The following is a 13,674-nucleotide window of genomic DNA, read 5'->3' as shown; positions in this document are numbered from 1 at the left end:
GGAGGACGTTATCTGAATAGGTGTCTGTCTGGTCCCACATGTTATGGTAGAGTTCCATTGCTTATGTTTTTATACTTTTAATAATCTCTACCATCTATTGAACCCCTGCTCTGTCCCAGGGACATAAACCCTGCAGACTAAATGTAAACATTATTTTGCAGGTAAGGAAAACTAAGGCTCAGTGAGCTCCTACTTAGCCAAGGTCACACAATAAGGAGGAAAGTCAGGATTTATGACAATTTTGTTCTTTTCAATATACCAGACTGCTTCTGACAGTATTTAGAGTTAGCAGTATCTATGCTAATGGAGAACAGGGCTAACTTAAATTATTCAGTCCACAGATAATCTAGAACAGTACTGTCCAATAGACCTTTCTGTGATGATGGAACTGTTCTATATCTGTTCTGTCCAATATAATAACTACACGTGGCTAGTGCAGCTGAGGAACTGAATTTTTTATTTTTATTTAAATAGCCACATGTAGCTAGCTAGTGACTACCATGTTGGACAGAGCAGGTCTAGAAACTTTCTTTTAACCTTTTAATTGTATGAGGTGGTTTGAATTTCTCTACTTCCCTTTCACCCTTTTGGGTGTCTGTTGGAGGTGTTACCCACCATTAAAATGGCAAAGTTTTGGACTATAAGAAAGAGAATCCCTTCACTGGATAGTCAATCTTCGAATGAAAAAAAAATATATATATATATATATATATATGAGCTATATACATGAGTTCCTTTTATCCAAAGAGCATACCTCCAGTATTTATTTCAGTACTTCTAATAGCCGCCAAAGTAGGTGGAAAGGTCACTGACCTCATTTTGTCAGCTGAAAAAGCTAAGACCATGTAAGAAAGTTTCTCAAGGAAGGTGACTGAACAGGGACAGTTCTCTGCCCTGTAGCTGATACCACTTCCAGTGTTCATTCATTCATTCATGAACGTTCACATGCAGTGTACATATTCTTTTATTTATTCAGTAAAGCTTACCTGCAGTATGTTAGACACTGTGCTAAGTAATCAGGATTCAGCAGTGAAGAGGATGAATAAACTCAAGGAGCTTTCCTGCTACTGCAGGAGGGTAACAGGACAGTAGCAGAGTGGTCAGGGGACTTGATCATGGCACTTCCTTTCTGAGGAAACGGCAGTAGAGCTGAGACCTGAAGGCTGAGAAGGGCCCATCAGTACATATGGAGCTGTCACATCATTTTTATGTTTTTTAAGAACATTCAGGCAAAGGGAACAGCAGGTGCAAAGGCCTGGAGGGAAGAAAGGGCTTGGGGTCTTTGGAGAATGGAGAAGAGATCAATTGTGGAGACAGTGACACAAGATGAAATTGGAAGGCTGGGTGAGGATGAATCCCACGGGGCCTTGTAGACCAAGGGAAGGAGTGGGGGTTGTATTTTGCAACCACTCGGAAGCCTGTGTGCTGGACTAGTCACTGGGATGGCAGTGGTGACCAAGAAGAACATGGAAACACTCCTAAGACTGGCTTACTGCTTATAGATTTTAGACTATGAGTGGCTTCCATGGCCCAAATACACCCCAGGCTTCCATCCTTAGTGTTTTGAGGAACTCTACTACATGTCAGTTTGAGTTTTAAAAAATATATTAACAAAAGGCCTATTAAATATATCCTCTCAGGAGATATCTCCATTTGGGCCATGAGAATTGAATTGCCTTGGATTGCCAATGTCTTTGGTCATCTCTAAAGAGGAATCCTGTGTAGCACCTTTTCTCTAAATTGCAGAGAGGAAAATGAGGATGGCTAAGCTTGACTTGAGAGCATCCTAGGAAAACCAGCAGAAGTGGGGATAGCTTTTCTGAAAGTTTTGAAATAACCCAGACCACACTTGCATTTTGAATGGTAAGCAGTCCTGGGGAGTGGATCGGTCTCACACAAATCAAAGTAGCACTGCCTGCTGGCGTTTCCTCTTGTCATTCGAATTGTCTAACTGATGGTCACTCTTTTAAGATGGGAGTGGAAGTGTGGTCTCAGAGAACTTCCAAAAGGTTTTAAAAGAACCCACTATGTCTTTTAGGAAATTGAGTTACCACATACACAGTGTTTCACAGGCATTGACTAAAAAAGCATTAGGTTCCACAGTGAAGGCAAGAACCATCAGTTAAATTACTGCTTAGCACCACCTGCTGATCCAGTGATTATTCATAACAACAAAAAAGTTGGGTAGCTTTGAAAATGAGAAAGCATCCATACCACATACCTCAGCATTCAGAGACTGTGCCACATCCACACATGCAAGGCCGTGTTTTTCTGGACACACAATGTTCTATCGTGTGGCTGCACCATAATTTAAGCAGCCCTTTCTTGGTGGACATTTTGGTTGTTTCCAGTCTTTTGCCCCCCTCCACCCCCAAAATGCTGTAGTGTACTCTCTGTAGGTCATTTTGGACATGTCTGAGTATACCAGTAGAGTATATTCCTAAGACAGTTGCTGGCTTAGAGGGTATTACATTTAAATCTGTGATAGATAAAGAGTTTCAAATTGCTCCGTGAAGAGGTTGCACCAATTTAAACTCCCATCAGCAATGTAAGAGAGCGCCAATTTTGCCACCCCGTCACCCACACTGTATATTACCTAGCTTTTTGATCTTTGCTAATCCAGTAGGAGAAAAAGTGCACCTTATTACAGTTTAATTTGCATTAAGAGTGAGGTCGAGCTGCTTTGCCTTAAATCTAGAAAATAATCTTTGCAGCATGTCTACTTTTAGCAGTGTAAATGCTGGGCCCTGGCTTTAACCCATTGGGAATGCAGTCCCTCCGAGTACATTAAGGACAGATTTATGTCTGGGCACTGAAGAAATGGCATAATCGATCCCTTCACGTAGGAATCTCCAGGTACTGGACTAACCGCTCTCATATCCAGCATTTGCTCTCTGCTGCTCCCAGTGGCCTGACCCTGGCGTAGCCCATCTGCTGTTGCTGTGGCTCTGTGCAGATGCTCCTTGATAGAAAAGAGATTAGCAGGTGCTAAAGGTCATCAGAGACTTCTCCTCTGCTGTCTGCAAAAGGAGGGCAAAAATTCAGGCCATAGAGTTTTCTTGTTGATTCATTCTTTAAGTATTAAGAGCCTTTTTTGAAATGAAGCCCTGGGGGACCCCAGTATACAAAAAGAGTTCAAATTAGAGCAGGGCTGGTAAAAGAAGGCATAGAAACTCTGTTCCCACACTTTAACCTGCTGTCTCTGGGTGCCCTCCCTGTTGTGACCCTGAGACATTTCTGCAGAGCCCTAGGGCTCCTCAAGACACAGTTTGAAAACCACTGGTTCTGTAATGTTTAAGGCTTATTCTGCGGTGACACATCAGAAGTATTGGAGCATCACTAAAAAAGGAAAAGCTTTGGAGAGAAAATGCCAGCCTTCTGAAGCATTTTATGTCAGATATCTGTGTGAGACTGTGTCCGTTCTCAAGGCTCTGCAGAGCCTTTCTTCCGCTAATGAGCAGTGTATCCTGCACTCAGAATTTTGTCACTGGTAGCTTTCCTCCAGTCTAGCATATTTATTCATTCAGCATATATTTTGAGCACCCACTCCATGCTGGGCATATTGGCTTTCCAGTGGTGATCAATGGAACACAGTGTCTAATGGGAGATTCAGACACTAAACAATATATACAAAGTAAATACAGTAATTACAAATTGTGATGAGTTGAAAGAAAAGAACATGGCGCTGTATAAGACAGCGTATAAAAGACCTAAGTTAGATTGGCGGGGCTGGGGGGGCACGGGGGTCAAGGAATGGCTTTACTAGGTAATGTATATTTGTATTGAAACATGAAAAGTGAGTTGGAATTAACCAGATGTTACATAGGAGGTTAAAGTATTCCAGATAGTAAGAACAGCATGTGCAAAGGTTCTAAGGCAGGAGGATACCTGGCACATTGGGCAGCCGGGAGTGGTTAGAAGAGGAGGTTGGAGAGACAGGTAGGGACTGGATCCTGTGGGCACCATGCAGGCCATGGCAGAGAGCTTATTCTACTTAGAAAGTACTAATGCCTGTTGTCAATGACCAAGGTGATCATTATAACACTTTATTTATAGCCCAGTGGTTCCCAGACGCAGATCATCTCGGGCAACTCCAAGAGCAAAGTGTAGGGGAAGAGGGAAGTCATTTGAGCCAAAGACCAGCAAGTCTTGAGAAAGGACTTGAGAATACCACAACAGCCGAAGACATTGAACAGTTTGTGCTGAACTACCTCAGGGAAAAGGATGTAGCAGATGGAAATGTCTCGGGTTTTGATAATGAAGAAGGTAACTATTATTTATTTTGGCCTCAGCTGTTTTTTACTTTTGGAAGCAGATTATCGTAAAAACAATGAAACATCATGATAGAAAGTTTGGAAATAAGAAAGGTCACAAATAACCCCCGCCATGCTAACGTAAGCATTCTCTTTGTGTGTAGTCGTTTTCCATCCTTTTCTATGGCAAACCTGTTTTTGTTTGGTTGCAGCCACAGTTTAAATGCATTATACCCTTTTTGCATTTAGTTATATAATAAGGAACTCTTCATGTTGCTATGGAGTTTTCATAATTAATGTTTTAATAGCTGCCACTAAGTATACATTCCCCTGTGGGAAGTTTAGGTTGCCTCTAGCTTTTCACTCTAATAAACAGTGCTGCAGTGCATGATTCTATATGCACGTGACCTTTTCCTTCTTTTTGCATATTTCTGTATAAATCTCAGAAGTGGGATTTCTAGGTCAGGGATATGAACATCATGTTATGCTTGCCAAATTGTCTTTCAGAAATGTTGTGGCAATTTACACCTTCTCTTCTGCAGTTCAGGATTAATACTGGTTTCACCACAAGCTTGCCAACATTGACTATTACCAGTTTTACTTCTTGCTAAATTAAAATGGTTCTCGTTATTTTATTTTGCATTTCTTTGATTGCTAGAAAGGTTGAACATCTTTCTATATGCATCTTTCCTAACAATTTTTTCTTATGTCCATTATCTTTTCACATGCTTTGTCCATTTATTTTATTTATTGGTAGGAGTAGATTCCAGTGTTTTTCTTACCAATTTATACGATAAAGGAGAAGGGAGTTCAGGCTAGTTGAAGCTCTGGCCTATTGTTTTATTCACAAGCTCAATCTGGAGCTTCAGGTCACGGAAGGATTAATAAATTATTAGAATCTCCTCTGCAAATATAAAATGCCAAGTCATAATGAGCTTGGTGGTCTCAGAACTATCCTAAATCAAACTGAGTCCCAAATTAGTTTGTTAGGTTGGAATAGAGCAGATTTCTTTTTTTTTTTTTTTTTTTTTTTTTGGCACTCTACTCTGAGACTCTGATGAACTGAAGCCAATACCTCCAGGATAACAGGAAATACCTCCAGGATAACAGGAAATAGTAGTTCAATGCAACTAACTGCAACAAATTCCTTCTAAATAGCAGGGAAGCATCACAAGGCCCAAATAATGATTTATGCAGAGTTGAGTTGTTATTCTCCCCAAGAACAGAATTTTCTAATCAGAAATCTATCAGGCTTTTTCTTCTCAGTTTTGTCTCTTGAGCCAACCCAATCCTTCTCATAAACTGCACCCCTTGCTCAAGCCTAGAAACCGTGAAGAAGAGGCATCTTGATCCCTCATAATCCAGATTTGCCATTTTTGTTTGAAATTCTAGCATTGTCACTGAATCAATTCTTTCATGATTAGGATCTTCTGGTTCTAGTTGATGTTGGCTAGGAGCAGATTGAATGAATCAAATCTTTCTTCCGGTAGCAAAATCCACATCCCTCAGATAACATTTCGCAGTAGGTGAATTTCAAACAACAAATCCTCCTCTAGAAAGAAAAGCACAGCCTTATCATTCTTATAATTATCGTTCATCAGGTACACACCACACACTTGGCATTATATGGAATGTTTGGATTGATGTTGGTTTGACATGGGTTTTTTGTTTTAACCACAGTAAGAGCACCTTATATATCTGACGTCCCTTCCTCCAAGAAATCCAGGCATTCTACAAATGCATTTTCATTTATCTTTTCAGCATCTGTTAGAGACAGGTGTGGACTCTACTGTAAGGTTCTGTTTTTCCAGCAGAGGAAACTGAAATGGCAGAAAGTTAGGGGAGCAATGCTTAGCTCAGTGTAAATGAGCACAGCTGGTATTGAGGGTGTGGGGAGACTGGAGGCTATAAGCAGATAGAGGATAACCTTCAGGGGAGGAATTTTGGCCAGGGTTTCATGCAACTCTCAAGTCATTTTGTTGTTTTAATTTACAAACTTAACACCTATCTCATGCAATGCAACACTCCAGGCAATGAGAAAAATGATAATAGCTGGTGACATGCATCTCATTTAACTCTCAGCAAGCAGATGAGGTATACATGCTTTATCCCTTTTTTTCAAATGAGGTGACATGGGATGAGAGGAGTTGCTAATAGGATGTGGAGGCAAGACTTTAGTCCTCTGACCAAACCCCATCCCTGTATATTGCACCAGGCTGCCCTGGTGTTGTCCCTCATACCAAGATGTGTAAGGCTTCATCTTGGCCCTCAGAAGATCTTACAGGCTGGTAGAGAAGACAGACATGTACCCCCTTTAGTCAAAAGATGAACCAAAAGGAAAGGAAAGAGAGTAAAGGGCTAGAGGCCAGCTAGGGAACTGCCAGCCTTGGGGCTCCAAATTAGAATCTTGCCCTCTTATGTTTTTATTTTAAATATTTATTAATGGCAGCTTAGAAAAAACTAAGGATATAGGGAAAAAATAAAAATCATCCATTAACTCATGACCCCGTCTCTGTTAATATTTTGAACTTCCTCCTATCTTTATATAAAACTTTATATAATAGTGCTCACATTGTGTATGCAATTTCGTATCCTGCTTTTCTCTTTTTAACACAATGTTATTTCATAAGCATTTTCCCTTGTCATTAAAGCCCTTGGTAAATGCAAAATTTCAGGCCCTCATAATGTGCCATTCATTGTATGGATATACCATGGTTTATATAACCGTACCCCCTTGAGTGGACATGGAAGGTTTTCCCCCAGTTTTTAGCTGTTACAGGTAATGCTTTGGTGAATATCTTGACTCGTAGCTTGACCCAAATTTTACATGGTTTCCTTGAAGTCAGTTCCTAGACATTTTCCCTTGTAAGTCTTACTCCTTATCTGAAGTTGGGAGATCAAGTTGGGGTGGGGCATCTCTCGTAAAACACTGCCCCCAGTTATGCTCTTTTTCCAGAGGAGCAGTCAGACCCTCCCGAAGTGGATGAGAATGACACTGATCCCAGTGTGCAGCCACCACTGCCAGTGCAGATCCAAATAGCCACGGACGTGATGGAGCGCTGCATCCACTTGATGTCAGACAAAAATCTGAAAATCCGCTTGAAGGTCAGTGTGCGGCCCTTTCCCTGCATTCACAGAGCTGCGGGACTGAGGTTTGGTCTATTGGCAATGGCTACATGGATGAGCAAGGAGCCCCCCCTTATCTCCCAGTGCATGTGCCGTGGCCAAGAGAAGGCATCAGGAGGAATTTATCTGTGGGATGCCAGTCTTACGTCTTTCTGTATCAGCCCAGAGGCCAAAAGGGATCTGAGTCCCCTTGGTAGAATTAAAAACCACAAAGTTTTGGAGCGTTATTGCATCTCCAAGGGGGAAAAAGTCATATGATTTGGAAAGGATATCACTTTCTGAGCTGACTTAATGTGGGACACAGGTTTAAATATTTTGAAATGGTCATTCGTCCAAGCCTGACGCTAGCCCTTGTCTCTGTTTCTGTTTCCATTTTCATCCTAGGCCTGGCACCAACACTTTTCTTAATCTTACATCCTTGTTTGCTAGCAGTTTCCCAAGCAGCCTCCCCATCAGCAAAGACTTAAACTATACAGTAGTGACTCCGATAACAGGACAGTGGGGCGGGGTGGGCATGGGGGACACAGCTTTCAGAATCACCTGGGGGCAGATCTTATACCCAAAGGAAAGCACAGCCTGACCCATTCCTCCCTAGCCCCAAACAGGAGTGAGAAACAGCCGCCTCCATGCATTACTGGTAGTGATGAGAGCACTTTGCCCTGGTCATGGGTGGGGGCTGGGAAACCCTGACCCACAGATTACCTCACTCAGCATCTGGGTTTTGCGGAATTTGTTTAGTCTTCCCAGAGATACTTAGCATTGTCGGGTTTTCCACTCAGGAGGCACTCTTCAGGAGCCTTTTGTTGGTGGTGTCTGGTTGACACATCAGTAAAGTGTCTTCCCTCTTCTGGAGGCTTTGTAGCAGCGTATATACACTGCAGCTATTGAGAGCATCAACACTGGAGTCAGATCTGCATACCCGGGTTCCAGCCCTGGCTCGGCCCTTCACTAGCCGTGCCACCTGGAGTAAGTCAGTTCACCTTTTTGAGCATCAACTTCTTTATCTGTAAAATGAAAATGATGGTACCTACCTCAGTGGGTCATTGACTATAAATATAAAACAGTTAGCATCAGACATGGCATATACACTCATTCACTTATTCGCTTATTCACTAAATGCTTATTGAGGACTGCTATAGGTCAGGCAGAGGGTATATAGAAGGAAACTAAGCAGACATGATCCCTGTCTTCACGGAACTTCCTGTCTCTCGAGGGGAAAGGGGTAATACACAAATACATATACGTGGAGGAAATGCTATGAAGGTAATAAGAAGGTTCTATGATAGAAAATTAACCCATGTAGTAAACACATTTTGGGAACCTACTCTACCAAACCCTGTTGAATAAGAGGGAGCTACGTTCTGATTTAGACCAGTTGTCGGGTGATAATGTTTAAGTTGAGACTTAAAGGCTGAGAAGGAGCCAGCCCTGCAGGGGCAAACGGAGGCGGAAGAACATTCCAGGCAGAAGGGGAATGATTCACTGGAGTATGATGTAACTTACCCAGTTAGTGACAGAACTCAAATCCAAAGCCAGTCAGTGATACCAAAGCCATTTCCACTGTACTACTCTGCTCTCCTGAGGTTTCTCTTATTCCCCTGCCTAACTATTCAGCCCTCAAGGGCAGGGCCTGTTTTGTTCTTTGTTTCTGTTCCAGTCTCCGTGTGACCAGCACACAGTAGTCATCCAGTAAGGGTTTACTGCAGACCTTACTCTGTCTTCCTGACTCAGACGTGTACCTTCCCCTGCTCTGGGAAGGCTGGCCCATATGTGCAGGAGGGAAGCCTGCACTTGGTTATCGTGGCGACCACTGCCTGTGACACTGAGCAGGTCGTCTGTCTTCAGTGAGCTTTGAGACATGAGAGATCAGGAAACATATTCTCAGGGAAGATAAAAACCCCAATTTACATCTAGTCTACCCCAGACCTTTCTTCTGAGATTGACCTGTGTCCCAGCTGCCTACTTGACCTCTCCATTTAGAGGTAACAGAACTTGATCTCACCCACCCTCCCGGTTTCCTCCTTCTCCTTTGTTCCTGTCTCATTAAGCTGCACCTGCATCTATTCAGTTACTAAGCCTGAACCCAAGCAGCTCTTTTTGATTCCTCTCTTCATCTCCCCAAGAGTGAGTCCTTCAGCAATTTAAGCCATATCATCTCCAAAACAGATCTCAAACCCTTCACTTCTCTGCCTCGGCCACGACCATGTAGCCGCGTAACTCCCCGCCTCCCATGTGGACGTGCGCCGTGGCTCCCTCAAGGGCCTCCTCACTTCTTCTCACTCCCACTTCAAGTCCCTTCTCCACTCAGCAGCCAGAGTGACTTTTTAAAAACATGAATTGTATCACAGCACGTGCCTGAACATTTCCACGGCTCCCCACCACATTCAGTACAAAATTAAAAGTCTTAATGTGACATCGTCGAGGTCCAGTCCCATCCTACCCCTCCTCTGTCACGCCTCACGCTGCCCTGCTTTAGTTTTCTAAGCACTGCAAGCTCTCCCTCCTCTGGGTCTTCCTCGTTACTGTTTCCAGTATGCCTCCTTATAGAAGTTACTTCCTCAGAGAAGCCCTCCCAACCGTTTGTATGGTATAGATCCCCCCCTTTAGTGTCTTGCATTTCCCCCTTGACTTTCCTTCCTTGTACTTGTCACAATTAGTAGTCATTCATCCCGTTATTTCGGTGTTACCTGAAGTCTTTCCCCAGTTGACCATAAGCCAAGGAAAGGAAACGTAAGTATTTTGTCCCTGTGTGCCCCCCACCCAGTACCTAGCCAGTGCTTGGCATGTAGTCAGGACTCGTAAAGATTTCCTTGACTCATGAGTTTCTAAGTTTTACTCTTTTAAAATGGTGACTTGATCCCAGGTATTTGGTTTCAAACCTTGACTATCTGCCGAAATACTGTCCTCTTTTCTTGCAGGTTTTAGATGTGCTGGATCTGTGTGTGGTTGTTCTGCAGTCCCACAAGAACCAGCTCCTTCCCTTGGCTCATCGGGCGTGGCCCTCGCTCGTGCACCGACTCACAAATGATGACCCCCTGGCAGTGCTCAGAGCCTTCAAGGTACTGCACTATTGCCCCACCGCCATCAGTCATGGGGATGGAGGGAAGTGAGCACAGAGCTCAGTGGTGTCTTTTGGGGGTAGTTCTCGTTTTATCCAATTGTGACCTACTATACCTTGAAGAAAGTATAGGCAAATAAGAAAAGCACAGAGAAGAAAATAAAGTCAGTTTCCTTTTGAATTTGAAGCAGAGAGAACTAGTAGATGAAAAGGACCACCGGTATTCATTGAGCACCTCCTCTGTGCCGGGCGACATGCTTGGCACTTCACACATGAGCTCATCTCCGTACAACAACCTTATAAGGAAGATACTGGTATCCCCATTTTTGACAGAGGAGGAAACAAGCCCAGAAAGTTAAGGAACTTTCTCAAGATCACACAGCTAGGAAGTGATAGTACCTGAATCTGAGTTCATGCCCATGTTCTGTGCACGGCACAAGAGTCAAGATGAAGACTGGCTTGGTTCTAGCAATGGGCATCCTCTGTCCAGCTGAGTGACTCTGGACAAAGCCCATGACCACCTATCCCACCTTTCTCATAGTTGTTGTTGTCAAGGATAAAGTGGGACTATTTAGTGAAATGCTTTGAAAAGTTAAAAGCCCTCTGTGTATGTAAGGTATTATTCTCCCTGACTTAGTTTGGCTTATATTAGCACACATATTTTGGTTTATTTATTTATATCCTTCCTTGTTCTGAAAAGCACTTAAGGCAAGTTACAGAGATACATTTACCATAGCAAGCTAACATCAATTAGAAGTGGGTGAGCAAGGTGAGGCAAAGAAAAAAGATGCGTAGGATATAGAATGAAGCCAGGAATGCAGCTAATACACTTGGCTAAAGTATTTTGTTTCTGTAAGATTCTTCAGCATATACTGGACCAAAATGTAAGCTTACATTTAAAACATATAAAAAATCGTTAATATTTTTTTCCAAACCAAAATACACAAAATGACACATACACGCACACGCACATGTGCGTGGGGGGCGGGGGGGAGAGGGAAGGAGGGAGGTTGGGGAGAGGAGAAGGAGGGAGGTCTTGCTAAGTCACTCAGATGTGCCGTTTTCCTTTATGAAAATTAATAGTTTATCTGAAATGACAGCAAATATAGAAAAATGAAAAAATATAAAGATACGTGTACTGTAACTGAGGCTGCTTTTCCACTCCCAGACCCATTAGTGACCCTTGAGGTCCGTAAGGCCTTGTGCAGTCTTGCTGAGGGCCCTGAAATATGTGCCTTGTTCTCTACAAAGTCGGTAAATGTTCTCTGTCCTGGATATGCCTTGCTTACCAATTTTTTTGGTTTATTTATTTATTTAACTTATTTATTTTTGGCTGTGTTGGGTCTTCATTGCTGTGTGCGGGCTTTCTCTAGTTGCAGCGAGCAGGAGCTACTCACTGCGGTGGCTTCTATTGTTGAGCAGCACAGGCTCTAGGCACGTGGGCTTCAGTAGTTGTAGCACACGGACTCAGTAGTTGTGGCTCACAGGCTCTAGAGCGCCAGCTCGGTAGTTGTGGCACACGGGCTTAGTCACTCCGTGGCATGTGGAATCTTCCCGGACCAGGGATTGAAGCCGTGTCCCCTGCATTGGCAGGCGGATTCTTAACCACCACGCCACCAGTGAAGTCCCTTGCTTACCAATTTTTAAAGAAATTCTTATTATCCTGTATACTCAGTCTTGTGCAGTGGGGCAAAACGTTTCAATATGTTCTGCTTGAGAAGGTTTAAAACAAGACATGCAAAGAGACTGCCTGTCGTGAAAGATGGAATGAGGGTGATGTACATAAGAGATTGTGCCATGGAACAGAAGGAACTCTGACTCGGCTCGGCCCACTGGGGACCCTGTCCTGACCCAGCCAAGGACCTCAGCCAGCCACTGCCATTTTCGATGCCTGTACGTGGCAGCAGCTGAGCTGGACCTCAGCTACTGGGCCTGTTTATGTTTGTTCAGTTAGCTAGAGTTAAAAGCACAAGTCTTTCCTCAAGGGATGTTAGGAAGATTCAAGAGATGATCTATGTGAACTGCTTTAAGCTCTTTTTTTTTTTTTTTTTTTTTAACAAAAAAGGAAGGGAAATCCAGGTATTAACCATACTATTCATCCAACCCAAGATTCCTTTGAATTATTCTCCATGTAATCTGTATTTATGGATAGAAGCAGCCATGCCTCGGGAGCAGAGACCTCCAAATTCATAACTGTCAGAATCACAAACCGTGGGCAAGGAATTAACAGCAATAATTCTATTTTTCTTTTTCAAGCAGAGACCTAGATGAAATTGAATTAGCAAACATTCTTTTAGTGCTCTCGCTGCCTTGGCAACGTTCAGTCACTGGGTTGGGGTCTGTTTCCACAGGTTTTGCGTACCCTGGGAGGCAAGTGTGGCGATTTTCTAAGGAACCGGTTCTGCAAAGATGTCCTGCCAAAGCTGGCTGGCTCTTTAGTCAGCCAGGCTCCCATCAGTGCCAGGGCTGGACCAGTTTACTTCCACACGCTGGCCTTCAAGTTGCAGCTGGCCGTCTTGCAGGGCCTGGGCCCCCTCTGTGAGAGACTGGACCTAGGTAGGTACCAGCCAGTCTCACCTGGGCACACACACTGTACACTGTCTCACCCCCATCCTTGCCCTCCTCACTCAGCCATGCTCCTGTCATCTCCTGTCCTGTGCACATCCTTCCATCTCACTTTGGCCTCATTTATCCATTTACCTTGCTGTGTTTTTTGACTGGGGATGGAGTACGGAGCCCACAGCATCTTGCCTAGCTGTTCCAGTTTCATCAGACAGCAGTTGGTGCCTGCTCATCCCCACTGAAGCCTGAGGGCCAACGCTTGTTTTGTTTTTCCTCTCTGCAGGTGAGGGTGACCTGAATAAAGTAGCTGATGCCTGCTTGATTTACCTCAGTGCCAAACAGCCCGTGAAATTACAAGAGGCTGCCAGGAGGTACGTCTGCTTGATCACCCGCATCTCTTTACGTTTGTCCTAAATTATAGATGATTTGCTAATGGGGAGCAGAGTTGAGGCATCTCTGTTCTTTTCTCTTCTCTCTCTTCTTGCCAGGTTAAGATGATTTCTTTAACTGTGCCAACATATAGAGATGGTATTTTTACTAGACACATTTCTCTTTGAAAGTAACCTTTTCAGCTGCTGCAGCATCAGCAACAATTCCAAAGGGGCAAAAAGCAGAAAGGTGGTGTCTTGTAGGGGACAAAGCACTCCTGGTCAGAGGGTGATCGGCTTCTAGGCC

The 13,674-nt window shown here is 43.6% G+C and overlaps 1 protein-coding gene across 2 annotated transcripts in view; it reads left to right on the top strand.

Moving 5' to 3' along the window:
- TTI1 (TELO2 interacting protein 1) overlaps window positions 1-13,674 on the top strand; it is a gene marked incomplete at its 3' end in the record, with an annotated part of 42,064 nt that overhangs the window by 16,602 nt on the left and 11,788 nt on the right. For both annotated transcript variants that reach the window (XM_082857736.1, XM_082857735.1), the window contains 5 exons: window positions 4,057-4,266; window positions 7,210-7,358; window positions 10,298-10,438; window positions 12,789-12,993; window positions 13,283-13,370. In XM_082857736.1, coding sequence (XP_082713862.1) covers window positions 4,057-4,266; window positions 7,210-7,358; window positions 10,298-10,438; window positions 12,789-12,993; window positions 13,283-13,370 — 793 coding nt within the window. The remainder of the gene's footprint in view (window positions 1-4,056; window positions 4,267-7,209; window positions 7,359-10,297; window positions 10,439-12,788; window positions 12,994-13,282; window positions 13,371-13,674) is intronic.

The sequence above is a fragment of the Leucopleurus acutus genome, assembly GCF_964270905.1.
Source record: "Leucopleurus acutus genome assembly, chromosome: 16".
In the NCBI taxonomy this organism is placed as follows: domain Eukaryota; kingdom Metazoa; phylum Chordata; class Mammalia; order Artiodactyla; family Delphinidae; genus Leucopleurus; species Leucopleurus acutus.
The sequence above is the reverse complement of the archived record's forward strand: the minus strand, read 5'-3'. Positions and strand labels throughout refer to the sequence as shown.